Raw genomic sequence first — 20,940 nt, forward strand, 5'->3', positions numbered from 1 at the left:
CTCACACCCTTGACCCCCTTCCACCATCATAAACCAGGACCCAGAAGCCCTGCTCCCCCTCAAGCCCTTTACTTTGGTGCAATACACCTATACACCTGGGGTATATTCTAAGAAAGCAAACACACCCATCCAAAAAAAAAAAAAAAGATTTGTGTAGACCTATGCTCATACCGACACACTTTATAAAAGCCAAAACTTGGAAACAACCTAGGTGTCCAGTAACAGAGGAATGGCTGAGAAAGTTGTGGTCTGAATACACAATGGAACACCATTCAGCTACTAAGAACAATGAAGTAACCTTCTTCAACTTATCTTGGATGGAGCGTGAAGGAATTTGAGTTCTATCATTTGATGGATTTTATGTTAACTATAACATGTAGTATTATATTATGTCAACTAATTTATGCCCAAAAGCTAGTCAGAAATAAAATGTTAGAATAATTGAATTTAAGAGAGAGTACGACAGGCTATCTTTCAAATGTTCCTTTAATAAAACAGGTTATTTGGATGAATAAAAACATTTAAAATATTTTATATATTGTTTGGATTAAAAGCTCAGTGTTTAGTTACTGCCAGTAATAGGTCAATCAAGAACTCACATACATATAGAAATTGGGCTTATGCGTGAAATTAGAATAGCGTAATAGTGTACGGAATTTGAGAGGCAAGTTATAATATAAAACTGAAGGAAATGTTAGATGAGTAGAGATTACTCATCTTTAACGAACACTGTCAAGCATCAAGACTCATACCATGCACTCCCATTAACCAAGGAACAAAGCAAAAATTCTCACATACTGAATGTCCTGGCTTTCCCCTCATTCCTGGTGGTCCTGGAAAACCAATAGCACCCTAAGAAAAGAGAGGACAGTAGAAAGAAGAAAAAATTATTATACCAAAAAAGATAGACATGTCTCTATGAATACTAAATACATTTAAGGAAGTATTCTAAAAAAATTAGAAAAATATTTCAAAATAAAGATGTAAAACCAAAGTGGTAAGAAAAGGAAAAAAAAACAACAAACTACATGTATTTTAAAATAATTTATACTATTTTCTTTGAAGTGATCTATACTTTTCCTCACACTTTCTTTATATTAATATAAATTTTATCACACACACACACACACCGACACTGACCTTGTCTCCAGGAAACCCTGATTCTCCTATTTCTCCTGCAATGCCCTGCTCACCCTAAGGAGAACAATTTCAAAGACATTTAAGCATTGCATGGCAACACAAAAGGAAAAGAAATATTACTATAGAATTGTAATTTCTATATTATTGCCACACCAGAGAACATTATATATTTGACAGTAGAGATTAAATTCCATAAATAGGGGCTTGGTGATGGCACACCTGGTTGAACACACTTGTCACAATGCTCAAGGACCCAAGTTCAAGCCCCCCATCTCCACCTGCAGGGAAAGCTTCAGAAATGATGAAGCAGAGATGCAGGTGTCTCACTTTCTCTCTTTCTCCCTCTTCCCTCATAATTTTGCTTTGCTACTATCATATATATATATATATATATATATATATATATATATATATATATATACATATATATATATAGTGGTATCTTATTAAAAAATAAATCCCATGAATTAAAGCATAAAAATGTTTTTAAAGGTGACACAAGAGAAAAAAACTAATGTGTTCAGAATTTATCTCTATGATAATGTAAATATTTAAATCACCTTATCACCTTTGATTCCAGGTAGGCCTTTATTTCCTGAAAGACCCTAAAAAAGAAAAGTGAAATTTTGTGATCTTTATAGAAAAATGAAAGGGAAATCTCCATTTTGCAAGTAGAAACATACCACTGGGCCAGGAATTCCAGAGGGTCCAATCGGTCCTGCAGGGCCAATAGCGCCCTGAAAACAATAAAAAGGAAATGTGTCACTAAGCACCCACCAAGAGCAGAAAGCTAATATGACAAACTTAATTACTTAACCCAGAACAGTTCACCTCATATTCACGTGTCTTTTTCTCCAACAGCCACTTTTCTTCTCCACATTTATAAATAATATCAGTCTTTCAAAGTTTCCTGGGTTCTATTGTGCTCCTGAAGCCTGCCCATAGTGGTCTAGTAATCTGTCATAATATATATTTAGACATATTTCTCCAATTAGATAGTATTTTTGAATGCAGGGGTTGGGGATATCTTAGTGCCATGTTCCCAGAAAGTATTCAGTACATAATGGAACATCCTAGATTTCCATTGTGTCATTTTGTTCAGCAAATCCTTACTGAGCCATTACTATGTGTCAATCATTCTAATGACTTGGTTCCAACGACTTTTCAGTCATTCCAATGACAGTTTGAAATGTGCAGGATGATATGGTTGGCGAAATAGTTCAATTATGAGAGCATGGAACTCTCATGCCTGACATTCTTGCTTTGATCCCTAGTACTGCATGTACTAGAATGATATTTTGGTCTTTGTCTCTGTCTCTCTCCTTTTCTCTCAGCTTCTTTCTCTCCCATGTAAGATACAAAATAGTTCTTTTAAAAACTTTACAGAAGGAGAAAACTTATTATAATTTCAATAATAAATTGAGTAGCAAAAGGATCTTCTTTAAGGTGCTTCATTCATTCATTCATTCATTCATTCATTCATTCATTCATTCATTCATCAGTTAGCATTTCCCAAGTATAATACATACCACATACTAAAGCAGTGTTGAGGGAGAAAAAATATAATTCTAGTTTGCCGTATGTGACCCAGGTTCAGACCTGGCACTCACAGTGTTAAAGGAAGCTCCCGTGTGTGATCTCTTTCACTGTCTGTCTCTGACTCCATGCCTTTGTCTCGCTCCAAAAAAGTGACCCCAGAGTAGTGAAGTCCGGAAGATGATAAAAGGGCGGGGGAGAGACATAATCACCAATATCAAATTTTAGAATGTTCCAGTAAAAGATTTCTCAAAAACAGTTATCTCCCTTAACTAAGAGACCCGGAAACACACTTTCAACAGGAATCTTAAAAGACAAAGGAAAATAATAGCAGAAATGCATGTATTTAAAAATAAGATCTAAAAAATAATAGATGTCTTTTGATGGCTTGGTGATCACTCATCCTATTTTATTTTCACTTCCCTATCTACTTTCCTTCTCTTTTATACCATTACACCACTTATCATTATATTTATTCTCAAGATACTGGGTCATCTTCCACTTTCTTTCCTTTTTTAAAAATATTTATTTATTCCCTTTTGTTGCCCTTGTTTTATTGTTGTAGTTATTATTGTTGTTGTTGATGATGTCATCGTTGTTGGATAGGACAGAGAGAAATGGAGAGAGGAGGGGAAGACAGAGTGGGGGAGAGAAAGACAGACACCTGCAGACCTGCTTCACCATTTGTGAAGCAACTCCCCTGCAGGTGGGAAGCCGGGGGCTCGAACTGGTATCCTTAAGCTGGTCCTTGCGTTTTGGGCCACCTGCGCTTAGCCCACTGTGCTACTGCCCAGATCTCTATCTTTCACTTTCTAAGATCCAGTTGACTTAAACCTCCACTTTATGGTTCCCATTATTCTTTTACAAGTACTGTGAAAGATGTCAGGCTCTTGCATATTTATATAATGCAGCTGAAAGACCTTCCCAATCCAGTTTTCTAATCTTTTTTTCTTTTCTTCTTTGGAGAGGGGGAGCATGGAGGCAGGTGTGAGAAGGAGAAGCACCCCACCACCATTCTAGCACCCACAAGCTCCCTGGTTCCCATGACATCCCTATGAGATGTAGGGCTCAAGCCCAGGCCCTCATGCACTAAACATGTACTCTAGCAGGGGAGCTATCTCCCAACCATCAGTTTCTAATTTTTTTCCTTTGCTGGGGAATTAATGTTTTATAGTAGACAGAATATACAAGTTTGTACATGCAGAATATTTCTGTTTTCCACATAATAGTACAACTCCCACTAGGTCCTTTGCTATCATGTTCCAGATTTCTAATTTTTTAAGGAACTTTCAAGAATTATTCACAAAAATTCCAGAAACACTGCATCTTTTAATTTTAATATAATTTCTTAATTAGCATTCTAGGTCTTCACTACCAGTTCCCACCAACCTTGCCAGTCTCATGTTCTCATATTCTCCACTCTTCCTTTCCTTCTTCCTGCTATAACTCCAACATTCTATTCACAGTGAACTATTTCTATTCTCTGAATATGCTGTCTTTTATTACTTGTCACAAGTCTTTGAAGATATGCTACTACTACTGGACTGCTCTCTTAATATATACTACTGATACATATACATATACATGTACATATACACATACACATACATATACATCATAAACATATACATGTCTTCCTAGTCTGTGCATCTGTGCACCCTGTGAAAACTGTAGCAAGCTTTGACTATTCTCTCTTTTCTATATACAACAAAATAGTTGAATACTTGACACACTGAGTTGGTAGAATCTAACCTTCCATGGTGTCACAATTGAACTATTTCACCAACCATATCACTCTGCAAATTTCAAACTGTCATTGGAATGACTGAAAAGTCGTTGGAACCAAGTCATTAGAATGATTGACACATAGTAATGGCTCAGTAAGGATTTGCTGAACAAAATGACACAATGGAAATCTAGGATGGTCCATTATGTACTGAATACTTTCTGGGAGCATGGCACTAAGATATCCCCAACCCCTGCATTCAAAAATACTATCTAATTGGAGAAATATGTCTAAATATATATTATGACAGATTACTAGACCACTATGGGCAGGCTTCAGGAGCACAATGGAACCCAGGAAACTTTGAAAGACTGATATTATTTATAAATGTGGAGAAGAAAAGTGGCTGTTGGAGAACAAGACACATGTGAACATGAGGTGAACTGTTCTGGGTTAAGTGATTAAGTTTGTCATATTTAAGAATTTTAAGGGGGATTGGGTGGTTGCACAATAGGTTAAGTGCAAGTGACACAAAGTGCAAGGGCTACGTAAGGATCCCAGTTTGAGCCCCAGCTCCCCACCTGCAGGAGAGTCACTTCACAAGTGGTGAAGCAGGTCTGCAGGTGTCTATCTTTCTCTCCCGCTCTCTGTCTTCCCCTCCTCTCTCCATTTCTCTCTGTCCTATCCAACAACGATGACATTATCAACAACAATAACTACAACAACAATTTAAAAAAGGATAGCTTCTTTTCCACGTGTACAGCTTGGGTTCAAACTCTGTTGTCCTACAGAAATGGTCTGGCACTGGGGTTGTCTCAGGTGCTAGAGTGTCTTTCCCCCTCTCTCTGCTTAGGTGTCTCTCTGTCTCTCCCTCTATCTCCACCTCTCTTCTCAATTTTTCTCTGTCTCTACCCAGTAATAAATAAATACAAATAAACATATATAACTGATAAAAGTGATTAGTCAACTCTAGAACATAAAAATTTTAAATGATTTCTCAAGCTCTATATCTAAGCATAACAGAGTTTTCCTAATAGGCTATTCTCTTAAGTAACACAAATTTAAGAAAGGAAAATATGACATCTTTACTTTTGATGAGTCCTAAAGTCTATGAAACATAAATCAGATAAACTACTTCTAGCATGTGCGATCCTGAAATAGATGGGTCTGTGAAAGGCAAAGAGTAATACTTTCCAACTTAACAAGCAGTTATGTACTACTAATACATCACTGACAAATTCCATCAATAGGGAAAATTATTCTTATAATGATAATGGCTAGTCTATTTCAAAGTTCACAGCTTTAAAAGTGATCATAGTTTCAAAGCTACATTAAGTGGTAATTATGAAACAATAATCCCCAAGTCCAGAGAGAACTATTTTGTTAATAATCAAACAGTATCTCCTTGCTATTCTGCTGATTTTTTTTTTTTCTATAAAGAGTATACTATTTTTTTTTTTCCTCCAGGGTTATTGCTGGGGCTCAGTGTCTGCACCATGAATCCACTGTTTCTGCAGGTCATTATTTCCCCCTTTTGTTACCCTTGTTGTTGCAGCCCCATTGTGGTCATCATTGTTGCTGTTGACATCGTTCGTTGTTGGATAGGACAGAGAGAAATGGAGAGAGGATGGGAAGACAGAGAGAGGGAGAGAAAGACAGACACCTGCAGACCTGCTTCAAGGACAGTTGGCTCCAAACCAGGAAATTGGCAGCTGAGGCATGCCACTTCTGGGTCTGAGTTAAAGAAACAACTGTTTATAAAGAAGGGGGAAGAGGAGGTGGTGGTGGAGGAGGAAGAGGAAGAGGAAGAGGAAGAGGAAGAGGAAGAGGAAGAGGAAGAGGAAGAATACCACTTAAGCCACAGGTGAGTATAGACATCTCTGGCTTGTCGACAGAAAGGGGGTAAGGGAGCAATTCCCAGTACTAAAAAGTGGTCCTTAGGGATGTGCAGAACCAGACTGAAAGATTGGAATAGGAGCTGCAACACTTCTGGGTTAAGTTTAAGTAACTATTAAAAAGAAAAATAGTTGTGGAGTCAGGTGGTAGTGCAGCGGGTTAAGTGCAGGTGGTGCAAAGTGCAAGGACCGGAGTATAAGGATCCTGGTTCGAGCCCCCAGCTCCCCAACTGTAGGGGAGTCATTTCACAAGCAGTGAAGCAGGTCTGCAGGTGTCTATATTTCTCTCCCCCTCTCTGTCTTCCCCTCCTCTCTCCATTTCTCTCTGTTCTATCCAACTACAGCCACATCAAAAACAACAACAATAATAACTACAACAATAAAAAAGGGCAACAAAAGGGAATAAATAAATATTAAAAAAGAAAAAGTTAAAAACAAAATAATCACCTAAAAACTCAAAATTTTATAAGTGTGATTTCTAGAGTTTCCAATGGTATTGCCCCGCAGAGGCTGGAATAGCAGCAGGGAGACCCTATATTGACATCACAGACACTGATTTGGCCTAGTATCTCAGGTTAAAAATCTCTCCTCCCCCACCAAGATATATAAACAAGGAAACTGAACACCTTAACCATAGTGCCTCCAGCTGGCACAACAATGAAAGCCACACTAAACAGAAAAACTGAGAAATACAGACAGCAATTACAGAAACCCCAAATGACCAGATAGACACACATATATAAAAAATGACAGAGATAGAGTTCCGAAAACTCATTGTGAAACCAATTCAAAAACCAAAACTTAACATTCAAAAACTTAGTAGTCATTTTACCAAAGAATAGAATGTTCCTAGCTCTGACCATGGAATGCGAGCTCAGAACAATAAGGATGTAGAAGTCACACAGGCTCCTGTGCTAAATATGAATAGATATGGGCTTTAGGTCAGATCAATGGGGGTTACACTTAATGATATTTATATATTTTCCCCATATTTGGGAGCTACTCTTTTCCCTGATCCAGCTTTCTAGTCCTATTTTTAACTCTGACACCATCTTCCCAGACAATACCTTTAGCCTACCTGCATGTTAGCTGTCAGGCTCAGGTAAAAATTAGTAAAGTCATGGGCCTCTTAGAGTATACTTAAAATAGACTTCCTAGCTCCTTCCAATATGAAGAACCCAAATTTCATCTGCTTTACTTTCAATTTTAGGTTCCTGATTATTAAACAATTTGTTCTGCTTTATATCTTAATGCTTTTCAGCCACCAAGTTGTAGATGCTACCATGACACCAAACTGACTTCCCTGAGTAGACAACCTCACCAATGTGTCCTGGAAGCCACATCCCCAGAACCCTACCCCACTGCGGAAAAATAGAAACAGACAGGGAGTATGAATCCACCTGTAAATGCTCATGTCCAGCAGAGAAGCAATTACAGAAGCCAGACCTTCCACCTTCTGCTCTCCATAAAGATCTCTGATCCATATACCCAGAGAGATAAAGAATAAGGAAACTTCCAATGGAAGGGAGGGGATATGGAACTCTTGTAGTGGGAACTGAATTGTATGGAATTGTATTCCAAAATCTTGTCTATCATTATTAAATCACTAATAAATAAAATAAAAAAAAAGAATTACAAAGTACAAAACAAAATAAAAACAAAAACTCCAAACAGAACTACAAGGTTTAAAGTACACTTTGAATGTACTTCAGGTTAAGGTAAGAGGCCTTGAAAGTAGTGGTGGAGAAGAGAATATCAACACTAGAAGAAGCAATCACTATACTCTGTGAATTTAAAAATCTTAGAGAGGAAAGGTTTAAAAAAAATGAAACACTACTCTATAAACTAGAAGACTTCATCACAAAGATGAACATCAGAGTTGGTTAGAAGATCAATCCAGCAGGAAGACAAGACCGTACACACACACACAGACACACACACACACACACACACACACACACATATACTTCAAATAGGCATGTATCCAAATATATTAAAAAAGTTCTTACTGACCTTAAGGCAGCATCAACAATAGCACAGTATTAGTTAAGAGACCTCAGCACACCACTCACAGAAAGAGAGAGAGAATCAGGACAAAAACTCAACAAGGAAATAGAGGTCTTAAATGAAGTTACTGATGACATAAACTTAACCAATACATTCAGAACCTTTCATTTCCCATCCCCAAAGAATATACATTCTTTTCAAGTGCATCTGAAACATTGTCAAGGATTGACCCTGTGTTGGGACACAAAGACAGCCTTAATAAATACAGAAATACTGAAATCATAAAAAGTATATTGTCTTTTTTATTTATTTAATAATGATTGACAAGACCTTATAAAAAGAGGGATACAATTTCCCACAATTCCCACCACCAGAGTTCTGCATCCCATCCCCTCAACTGGAAGCTTTTCCTATTCTTTAACCCTTTGGGAGCATGGAAATAGAAGCATTATGGGGTACAGAAGGTGGAAGGTCTGGCTTCTGTAATTGCTTCTCTGCTGGACCTAGGCTTTGGCAAGTCAATTCATACTCCTATATTTTTGGACAATGAGGTGGTGATGTTAGATATCAACCACAAAAAGAAATGAACCCAAACCATGCAGACTGAAGAATATACTTCTGAATAATACTTAGGTCACTGAAGATATCAGAAGAGAAACAAAAAATTACTTGGAGAACAATGAAAATGAAGAGACCAACTATCAGACCTCGTAGGATGCAGATTTCCCTATATTTCTTGTCTTGGTCCATTGATAAGGCCACCTAAACCACCTACCATTCTTGTTAAATTCTTAGAAGAAAAATAGATCATTTGGGTTCCATCTTCACAGGCAGCTTATCATGAAGACTAAGGAAATTCAATTGGAAATGTAGTGTACATTTGAAGATAATGAGATTTTTTAGAGTTGGTATAGCACAAGAGGTAGAATTTTGGATTCTAGATTTTTGACCCCCCCAGTTTCAAACATAGTTTAACATATAAACTAACTTGTCTTGGTTTGTTATCAGAATTAAATAACATCACTCTTGTGACTAGTATGTGAAACTACTAAAATTATGCTGCTACTGCTAATTTCACTATCGTTACATTTAAAAAACTTTTTAAATGTTTATTTATTTATTTTCCCTTTTGTTGCCCTTGTTTTTATTGTTGTTGTAGTTATTATTGTTGTTGGTATTGATATCATCATTGTTAGATAGGACAGAGAGAAATGGAGAGAGGAGGAGAAGACAGAGAGGGGGAGAGAAAGATAGACACCTGCAGACCTGCTTCACCGCCTGTGAAGCGACTCCCCTGCAGGTGGGGAGCCGGGGGGCTCAAACCGGGATACTTATGCTGGTCCTTGCACTTCGTGCCTCATGCGCTTAACCTTCTGTGCTACTGCCCAACTCCCTATTATTATATTTTTAACACCATTATATAAAAGCTTAAATATTTGGATTGACTCAAGTCCTTTGGCTCTTAATCTTACACTTTTAATTCCAAAGTGGTAAGTTAAAACATAAGACAATTTTTAGCTTAGTTCCAATAATTAAATTGTCTTATTTCTTAAGCTGGTTTTTACCTTCTGCCTTAGGGCAGTTAAAGCTGGGAAAAGAAGATTAAATGTAAAGTCTGAAGGCTTCAAGCTAAGCTTCAAGTTTAAGCTTAAGATACTGAGGTTGTCATTTATGGCAAAAAAAGTCAAGAGTTTTAGTCACCAATATGATGTGTTGATATAGTTCTATTTCTTCTTTCTTTGTAATTGCCAGAGTATCACCACTCTGGGCTGACTTTATCAAATAGAAAGTGTAAGAGAGAAACAGAGGCACAAAGGGACGGAGAAAAAGAGGAAACTTTACTATAGCACTGAAGTTCCCCCTGGCTCAGTTGGAGCCATGCTCAGATCTGAATTGTGTGCATAGCAAAGCAGGCACCTTGCAGGCAAGCTCTCTTCCTGATGCTGTTTTGAAGGAAAAATCATACCTCCTCCCATGGTTATTTTCTGTTTTATATGGATATAGACTTGTTTACTTACAAGATTCTATTTTTTTTCAGCTCCTTACAAAATTTAACAAAAACATATGCCAATTTTTCTTTACATTAGCTGAGCAGGAAAACATACTCTAAATTTATATACAATGTCTGTAATTCATACCCCTGTCTAGTTGAGATACTAGATGAGATGCATATATCTAATATAGGTATGTATGTACATCAGAATAACAGTCTATTCATTCCAATAAACAATTATGTCTGACCCCCACACCTATGGACATCTAAACTTTGATAAGGGGGCCCAAAATATTAAATGGAGGAAGGAGGCTCTCTTTAATAAATGGTGCTGGGAAAACTGGGTTGAAACATGCAGAAGAATGAAACTGAACCACCTTATCTCACCAGAAACAAAAATCACCTCCAAATGGATCAAGGACCTGGATGTTAGACCAGAAACTATCAAATACTTAGAGGAAAACATTGGTGGAATACTTTCCCACCTAAACCTCAAGGGCATCTTTGATGAAACAAACCCAATTGCAAGGAAGACTAAAGCAGAAACACACCAATGGGATTACATCAAATTGAAAACCTTCTGCACAGCCAGAGAAAATATCATACAAAGAGACCCCTCACAGAATGGGAGATCTTCAAATGCCATACATCAGACAAGAGTCTAATCACCAAAATATACAAAGAGCTCAGCAAACTTAGCACCAAAAAAGCAAATGACCCCATCCAAAAATAGGCAGAGGATATGAACAGAACATTCATTACAGAAGAGATCCAAAAGGCTAACAAACACATGAAAAATTGCTCCAAGTCGCTGATTGTCAGAGAAATTCAAATAAAGACAACATTGAGATACCACCTTACTCCTGTGAGAATGGCATACATCAAAAAGGACAACAGCAACAAATGCTGGAGAGGCTGTGGGGACAGAGGAACCCTTCTGCACTGCAGGTGGGAATGTAAACTGGTCCAGCCTCTGTGGAGAGCAGTCTGGAGAACTCTCACAAGGCTAGACATGGACCTTCCATATGACCCAGTAATCCCTCTCCTAGGGATATACCCCAAGGACTCCATAACACCCACCCAAAAAGAAATGTGTACTCCTATGTTCATAGCAGCACAATTCATAATAGCTAAAGCCTGGAAGCAATCCAGGTATCCAATAACAGATGAGTGGCTAAGAAAGCTGTGGTACATATACACAATGGAATACTACGCAACTATTAAGAACAATGAACCCTTTTTTAACCCATCTTGGATGGAGCTAGAAGGATTTATGTTAAGTGAGCTAAGTCAGAAAGATAAAGGTAAGTATGGGATGATCCCACTCATAAACAGAAGTTGAGAAAAGAACAGAAAGGGAAGCCAAAAGCAGGATTTGACTGAATTTGGAGTAGGGTACCAAAGTAAAAACCCTGGGTTGAGAGTGAGGGTGGATGTTCAGCTTTACGGGGTGTGGGGGGTGCAGGTGAAGGGAGGGGTGGGACAGAGTCTTTTGATGGTGGGAATGGTGTTTATGTACACTCCTATCCATTTGTAGTCAGATAAATCACTATTTAATTAGTATGAGAGGGGAAAAATTGATAGAATGTCTCAAACTTTTTAAATCACAGACTATGGGCCCCAGATCACATCAAATCGATGGGAGTTTACAGTCAACAATATTTATACCCCTTCCCCATATTAAGGAGCTACTCTCTTCCCTTATCCAGCTTTCTGGTCCTTCTGCCAGCCATGACATCACCTCCCCAGACAATAATTAGGATCCACCTGCATATCAGATTTCAGGCCCAGGCAAAAAAACAAATAAACAACAACAAAAACCCAAACAAACAAACACTAGTATAGTCACAGGCCCTTTGGAATATAACTAAAATATGCCTCCTAGCCATCTACAAAACAGATAGCCCCCCTCCCCAACTCTTCACCTGCACTATTTCAACCTTTAGGTCCATGATCGGTCAACAAATTCTTTGGCTTTGTATGTTAACTCTCTTTTCAGCTACCAGGTTCCAGATGCTAGCATGATGTTGACCAGACTTCCCTGGACAGACAACCCCACCAATGTGTCCTGGAGCTCTGCTTCTCCAGAGCCCTTCCCCACTAGGGAAAGAGAGAGACAGGCTGCAGGCTGGGAGTATGGATCAACCTGTCAAAGCCCATGTTCAGTGGGGAAGCAATTACAGAAGCCAGACCTTCCACCTTCTGCATCCCACAATGACCTTGGGTCCATACTCCTAGAGGGTTAAAGAATAGGAAAGCTATTAGGAGAGAGGATGGGATACAGAGTTCTGGTGGTGGGAATTGTGTGAAGTTGTAGCTCTCTTATCCTATGGTTTAGGTAATCTTTCCTTTTTAGAAATAAAAAATTTAAAAAATATGGCTGAATTACATTATTTTGGACTCTTATAAATTGCTTTTTAAGCTGTACTTTACCTGTAGCATAAGTTCCAGTGAAATTTAGAGGTAAATTTGCTGTATGAAAACTGATTATTAGTCAAAATATATCTCAGCTTGGTATATGTATTAGCTAATAAAATAGTTAATGGTATTGGTAAAAGTTAGCTCTTATCTTTTACTTGGGATAATTTTTTTCTAAAAAACGTGTTTGAATGTATTCCACAATTAAAAGTACACAATTGTCATGTGCGTTTGTTTCGATCTATCCAGACCAAACATCTGCAAGACTAGCTCAAAGAGAAAATGTTGCTATTACATGTCTTATATTTTTGAAGAAAGTAGGTTTTAAGTAGCCCCTAATAATATAGGTATAATATATACAAAACTCAAGCCTGTATTTTTAATGAAATATAATTATTTTTCATTCATACTATTAAACTATTTTTAAAACAAAATTTGTCTTTATTTATTTACTGGATAGAGACAGCCAGATATCAACAGGGAGAGAGACAGAGACAACACATTGTTTCACCACTGGCAAAGCTTTGCCCCCTACAGGTGGGGGCCAGGGGGCTCGAACCAGCGTCAAACCAGTGTACCAGTGTCCTTACACATGTGTGCTCAACCAAGTATACCACCCCTTACTAACCTAATTTGCATAGTTTGTTGTGAAATGCTTTTGAGAAAGACTGATATTCAGTGATGAAATCTTGCTGGTTTAAAGGTTTTAAAACACAGCTAGCAGAAATCAATATAATATATAGTATTTAATAAGAATAATGGTATTTGATACTCACTCTAATTCCAGGAAACCCAGGAGGACCAATGCTCCCTACAAGTCCCTGTGTAAAAGAAGCAAGAAAGCTATTTAAACATTATTCCAAACTGCTAAGGACAGTTTGGAAAAAGTGAAGTCAAAGTTTTTTAGGAAAAAAAAAAACATCAAATTTTACCTTTACCTACAGCTGACTTCTGGAATTCCCCTACTCTTATGAATCTTCCTAAGTGAGAAAAATCTCCGGTGGTTATTTATATTCTTCGAGTGTGCCTCTGGCCGCATGCTAAGATAGTGCCCTACTCAGGAGGAAGATTTGTCTCTGGCTCTTACATAGCCAGTAAGGGATGTATCCACATCGGTAGCCCACAGGAACGTATGAAATGACTAGTGGTCAGTGTGTTAGAATCAGAAAGAACTTTTTCAGACTGTCAACTTATGGCCCAGTAGGTGGTGCAGTGAATAGTGCTGGACCCTCAAGCAGTGGTGATCTGGACCTAGCACTCTCTTTTCCTTTTTTTAAAAAAATATTTATTATTTATTCCCTTTTGTTGCCCTTGTTGTTTTATTGTTGTAGTTGGTATTGTTGTTGTTATTGATGTCATTGTTGTTGGATAGGACAGAGAGAAATGGAGAGAGTAGGGGAAGACAGAGAGGAGGAGAGAAAGAGAGACACCTGTAGACCTGCTTCACTGCCTGTGAAGCGACTACCCTGCAGGTGTGGAGCCAGGCCTCAAACCGGGATCCTTATGCTGGTCCTTGTGCTTTGCGTGGCCTGTGCTTAACCCGCTGTGCTAACACCCGACTCCCTAGTACTCTCTTTTTCAATCAAAGAAGAAAAACAAAAATTATTATTGAAAAAAACACCAACTCTTTTGAAATACATAATATGTGTTCACACTGTTTTGATTTAGATTTTAATTAAAGTAAAATTAATGTATCATGGGGCCAGGCCATGGCACACCTAGTTAAGTGCACACATTACAGTGCACAAGGACCTGGGTTCAAGTCCCTGGTCCCCATCTGCCAGGGTGGGGGGGAAGCTTAATGAGTGGTATAGCAAGGCTGCAGGTGTCTCTCTGTCTTTCTCCCTATCTCCTCCTCCACTCTCAATTTCTCTCTGTCCTTATCCACAATAAATAAATAATAAAAAATTGAAAAACAAAATAAATGTATCTATTTCTTTTACAACTTTTTGAGGAACAACTGATATGCAAATGCAAAATTATTCTCTTATGTGTAAAGTTCCATCTATGTTAATGTAGAAACGATGAGAATTGCAATATGGGTGTCTCTCTCTCTCTTTTTAACCCGGTGGCTTCTCAGCTCTGGCTTATGGTAGTGCAGCGGACTGAGCCTGGGATTTCAGAGCCTCAGGCATGAGTCTGCATAACCATTATGCTATCTACTCTCACTTCTTTAAATTCTCTATATTTCAGTTCTCTTACTTATGAAACAGGAATAATATTGAGTCTGTTGCAAAGATCACGATGAACATGACTACATAATATTTTGAAAATTTCCATAAAGAACTATGCAAGTTGTAAAATCTTATATTTACATAAGACTGTGAAATACTTATGCAAATAGGAGATTTCTAGATCATCAGAATTTTTCCTGTTGTCTTTGTTATGTCTATGTGTTTTTATAATGATTTTTGCTCCATTTCATGTCAGTGTTACATTATTTGCAATGTACAGGGTACATTAATAGTACTCCCCATTCCTTTATGGGCACTTGAAATTTGGTTTTGAAAAAATGGTATTGTATACCACACAGAATTATAAAGCAATAAACTAAAAATATCCAGTTATCCTTGCATTTTAAACATTTTAAAGAAACAAAGTAAGCCTCAATAAGCATATTTTATATAGAAACAGATTTGAAAAAGAAAGGTTTTAATGTAGAAATCCAAGAAACCATAGGTAGGTATTCAAGTGACAAAAATACTTAACAAGGCTCTATTTATATTAGTGATGAAAATAAATGCATGGTATTTTTAAAGTAATAGTCACTATTATGCTTGAAATAGGAAGTTCTCTAGAATGACAAGGAAAAAAAGTTAAACACTATAATATCACTCGAGTTGTTAATATTTTATTTGGAAATCAGTTCTAATCTTTTATCCAAGTCTTATGACAAAAATGATTAAATTCACTCAATAAGCATATAGTGTTACTTTAAGCATAAGTAACTTAAATGTGTAAATATAAAATCCATTCTAGATTTCAGCTAGAGGATTTTGTGTTTATTCTAGTTGATCATAAAATCTTATGAAATTTATCTGTACCTAGTATAGATTGAAGAGTTAGATATTAGATGTTCTTTCAAAAAAGTAAGTATTTCTATCTAGGGTAAAAAATAAATGCCAATCTCTCATCATTCTTTGATAACATAATTAAACTCATTAAAAAAAACAGTAACTTTCTCATCTGAAGATTGATATAGTAATAATTCCCAGGGAGTAGGATTTCTATAAAATCTTGAAACCCAAGAGATCAGTGCCAAGTCTAAGTTAAAAAAAAAAAAAAAAGAACACTAAGTACATAGTTGTTAACATGAGGTTTGTGAGTACCTAATGTGAAGTCAGTAATGTGTGCCTATCTCAGAGATGTTATTGAAGCAACCTTGTGGTCAACACACCAAAGTTTATGGTTATCTATCAACATCAGAGTGTATTTGCAATGGTTCTAGCTTATTGTTCATGTTTAAAGTCAAACTAGCTATGCACCGTGATCTGTCTGAAGTATTATAAACAGGGAAGTCAGGGCGGCATTGCTAGTTACTTTGAAATCTGAGTGAGGTGGGACCATCACAATTTACTCACAGGACTGCCATCAAGACCAGCGGAGCCTCTTTCTCCAAAGTCACCTGGAAAGCCCTGGCCCAGGGAAGGAGGAAACAATATGTCAAAGTCCAATCAATGTAAATAAAAAATCCACTGTTGCTTGTTTTATGATAGGAAATATTTATGTCCTAATCTCTAAATTCTAAATTTCTAAGCTCTATAATCTAAATAAAATTTTGTCTCACCTAATAGTTCATGGATTTTGTTAAGTACAGGATGCCTGTGTTATATAAAACGATTTCACATGCCACACAATATATACAGAAAGCTAACTGGAATAAAGTCAAAATGTGTTCATCATTGTGTAAAGAATTTCTGATGGAGGGGGCCTGGGGGTAGTCCACTGGGTTAAATTCACATAGGAAATTAGTGCAAGGACCTGCAGAATAATCACGGTTTGAGCCCCCACCTCCCCACTTGCAGGGGTGTCACCTTGCAAGCGGTGACGCTGGTCTGCAGGTGTCTATCTTTCTTTCTCGCTTTCTAGCTCCCCCTCCTCTCTCTATTTCTCTCTGTCTTATCTGAAAAAATATATATAAAGTCTCCAGAAGCAGTGGTTTTATAGTGGAGGCACCAAGCTCCAACGATAACCCTAGAGGCAAAAAAAAAAAAATTACTGATGGATTTTTGAGTGGCCAATGTATCAGTTATTTCAAACTAATACTATAGTCTAAACAGAACAAAATGACTAGTAAAATTAAGCATATACTTAATACATTTTCTATGACTTAAGGGTTTTACATACTCTGTTATATAAAAATGACTTCAGTTCTTCCCAGAAGCAATAAACTTTAATATCCTTACTCTGCAATTGAGTAAATTAAAGCACAGAGAGAGTAAGTCACTAGCACCCTTTGACGATGTAGGACTGAGATGTGAATGAAGGCACTCATACTCTTTCTACTAAGCTATGCTGAATACTTTTTAAAGAATATTTTATTATTTATTTATTCACTTTTGTTGCCCTTGTTTTATTGTTGTAGCTATTATTGTTGTCGTCATTGTTGGATATGACAGAGAGAAATGGAGAGAGGAGGGGAAAACAGAGGAGAGAAAGACAGACACCTGCAGAGCTGCTTCACTGCTTGTGAAGCAACTCCCCTGCAGTTGGAAAGTCAGGGATCAAACCGAGATCCTTATGCTGGTCCTTGTGCTTCGTGCCACAAGCGCTTAAACTACTACCGCCTGACTCCCTTATGCTGAATACTTTAACTCATCACGCCAGGACATAATAGAAGAGGAAAGAGAAATCAGTTAGATGCAATTTTACTTAAGAAAATATAATACGCACAAACACAGTAAAAATAAATATGTTGTCATTGAAAATGAAGCTTCCCAGTAATGTAATGAAAATTCTACATTGATGGCAGCTGAGCAGTGGAGCAAACGGTTAAATGCACATAGCACTAAGCTCAAGGACCCAAGGAAGGATCTGGGTTCCAGCCTCTGGCTACCTACCTGTGGAGAGGGGAGACACTTTACAAGCAGCCAAGAAGGTGCAGGTCTTTCTCTCTCATTGTCTACCTCACCCTCCCCTCTCAATTTCTCTCTATCCTATCAATAAAATAGAAAAACTGGCTACCAGGATCAGTGGATTTGTAGTGCTGGGACCAAACCTCAGTGATAACCCTGGAGGCAAAAAAAAAAAAAAAAAAAGTCTACACTAAAAAACTATGAGAGATTGTTAAGTACATATTTCCTTAATATAAATTTCATTGTAAACCAACACAACTACTTACTTTCTCTTACTTTATGTTACAAAGTTTTTTTTTTCTAAATAAGGACTATAGATAGGATTTATCAACTTTAAAGTTCATTTTTAAAAGGTTCCTTTGAAGCGGTTCATACACCTTATTGTCAAAGTTTTAGTAACATACACTTTTAAACACAAAACAAAAAAATAAAAGTCTATCATTATATACCTTTGAATAATATATTTTAATAGAACACCAAAGAAATGACTGCTTCACTGCTACAAAAATAAAATGAATGGGCTAAGTTTAAAAGATGATTTAAGAATGAAAAGAAATATATTTTAAAGACACAGTTAACTGGTATTAAACGAATTTGCCTATTCTACAATCAGAGGATAATGCAAGAGCCGTCTGTGTGGATAAACAAATTGGAACCATAGCCCTTTCAAAGTCAGTTGAAGTTCAGGCAGGCATTTTGCTTTCCTTGTCCTTGAAAGTCAAAGTCTGTTGTCAACAAGTTCACTAATCTGCAATACATCATTCTGTTTGGTATGAGCTAATCTGGATATCTTAGAGAATTTATGATGTACAGTTAATGTAAAAGTAAAAGAAAACATTGTATTAAGTCATGTATACATAAGGGATGTTTAATTTTTTTTTTTTTTTGATAAACCGTAAATTGAATTTCCAGAAACCTAAGTGCAACAGTAAGGAATAGGGAACTCATTCCATGGTCTCCTAAATGTGCAATTTCTAAAATAAGGAAGTGCACAGAGGAAGAAACTAGTAGAGTGGGAGCTAGGGCTGGGAGCTATGGAAGAGAAATTAGGAGTAACTACAAAAGGCTACAGCAAGGCTTCTTCCTGGTGTAATGAAATGTTTTGAAAGTAGTGTGTGAAATTAATGTGGTTTTATGATATGCTAATTTATATCTCAATAAAGTTTTTCTTAAAAAATTAAAGAAATAATCAGTCTGCACAAGCAGCAGGATTTCTCAAAAGATCCTTGGAGACTAACTTGGGATTGAATGGAAGGATTTGCTTTATATTTTCCCTCCAGTGATATAGCTGGGGCTTCATGCCAGCACTATATGAAATCACTGCTCCTGGAGGCCACTTTTTCTTTTTCTTTTTTTTTTTTTTTACTTCTATTTTATTGGATAGGACAGAGAGAAATTGAGAAGGGAGGAGGAGAGGGAGAGGGAGAGGGAAAGATAGACACTTGTAGATCTGTTTCACTGCTCATGAAACATCCACCCCTGAAGGTGGGGAGCGGGGGCTTGAACCCAGGTTCCTTGTGCATAGTACTGTGTGTGCTTAACAGGGTGCACCACAGCTTAGCCTCCTATATTTGCTATTCACTTGTTTGTGATATTCAGGCTCCTATAAAGTTCAGAGCACAGATCCAGTTTCTGTCTTGCACTAATCTAATGATGGTACCACTTTCAAACACTAAGATCAAATGAAGTCCTCTAGATTTTCTGTGCCTACATAATTATGTAGAGTTACTCTTTAGATTACTCAGATGCAACAATCTATTTGATAGCACACCTGAATGTCTTCAAACAATGGAACAATTACTGCTTAATCCAGTAGAAATATTTATTCTATCTCTACAAGGAAATTAGATAAGCAGTTCATATAAATCAGGGTACTACATGGACTAAAATAATTATAAAACACTAATTACATTTATAGAACCTTTAAAAGTAATGTGAAGCTTTTATGTTATAAACGACAACACACTTTGTTCTTTCACAAAGAACAGAAAATTAGAATCCACATAGTTGATCTAAATCACTACCATAGAGGACATACATACCAAACAAACATTACCAATAAAAACAGAAAGCCAGTTTTTTTCCCCCCAGACAAGGCAATAAAAAGTGATGGTTAAGAACAAAGGATTAACTCTCACTATTACACAGCACAAAAAATGTTGATATTTTGAAATCCTTTACAAAAGCAAGACAGCAAATGTTATAGGCAAAGGCTAGGGTGTGAAGTACTCTGTAAGAATTCAGTCTCCTCCTACCTCTTTCATTTCCTCACAGTTAACACCATTTAATTCATATTTCTAGGGTTAACCATGCCTTGATATTTGGGACTTTATTTCTCTGTTTGTTTTGTTGTTGCTGCTGGGGTTTCATCATTCTGGGCTTACTTTTTCAGACAAAGACATCAAAATAACAAAGCTTCCTCCAGTGCAGGTAAGCTCAAATGTAGCTTGCAACGCAGCACACTATTCAGGTGAACTATTTTACCAGCTCAATTTATTTCCTTTAAAATTATTTGTTTTTATTGGATAGAGAAAGCAAGAAATCAGTGAGGGACGGTGGGGATAGAGAAGGAAAGAGACAGAAAGATAGCTGCTTCTCCACTCCTGTAGCTTTCCTCCTCCACACTGGGGGCTTGAACTTTGGTCCTTGCACACTGTAACATGTGTGCTCAAGCAGGTGCACCACCACCTGACACACACACCCCAGTTTATTTACTTTTAATCCTGCTCAGGGGCGTTACACATGCAATACTCAGCAGCCTTCTCTGGAGTCAATTTTCTCATTTTTGGGGGGTGGGTGAGGGAGAGGAAATGAAAAGGGAGAGAGAGACACAGAAAGATAAGACATCACAACACCACTCACAGTGCTCCCATGTGATACTGGCGATTAAACACAAGGCTTTGTGCATGGTAGTGGTGCCTGGTAAGTTATATATGAGGCCAGTATTAACTTCAAACTAAGGTAGTAATCTAGGGAATGGGGGGGGGGCTAGTTATGTTCTCAGACACTTAGTATAAAGTCAGGTTTATTATTAAGCCAATTATGATTTGGACTGAAGTTATTAGATTCAGACTCCTAGATTATTCTTAAAAACTAGATAACTACCCTAAAAGTGACTGCCTGCCCACGTTTTCACCTATTAGGATCTAT

At 37.3% G+C, this 20,940-nt stretch overlaps 1 protein-coding gene across 2 annotated transcripts in view; it reads right to left on the reverse strand.

The window, feature by feature from the left end:
* Positions 1–20,940, reverse strand: part of COL24A1 (collagen type XXIV alpha 1 chain) — a 353,825-nt gene that overhangs the window by 234,352 nt on the left and 98,533 nt on the right. For both annotated transcript variants that reach the window (XM_016191238.2, XM_060202277.1), the window contains 6 exons: positions 16,297–16,350; positions 13,492–13,536; positions 1,824–1,877; positions 1,701–1,745; positions 1,141–1,194; positions 799–852 (listed from right to left, as the gene is read on the reverse strand). In XM_016191238.2, the coding sequence (XP_016046724.2) occupies positions 799–852; positions 1,141–1,194; positions 1,701–1,745; positions 1,824–1,877; positions 13,492–13,536; positions 16,297–16,350 (306 nt within the window). The remainder of the gene's footprint in view (positions 1–798; positions 853–1,140; positions 1,195–1,700; positions 1,746–1,823; positions 1,878–13,491; positions 13,537–16,296; positions 16,351–20,940) is intronic.

This window comes from Erinaceus europaeus, chromosome 11 (assembly GCF_950295315.1).
Source record: "Erinaceus europaeus chromosome 11, mEriEur2.1, whole genome shotgun sequence".
Taxonomy (NCBI): domain Eukaryota; kingdom Metazoa; phylum Chordata; class Mammalia; order Eulipotyphla; family Erinaceidae; genus Erinaceus; species Erinaceus europaeus.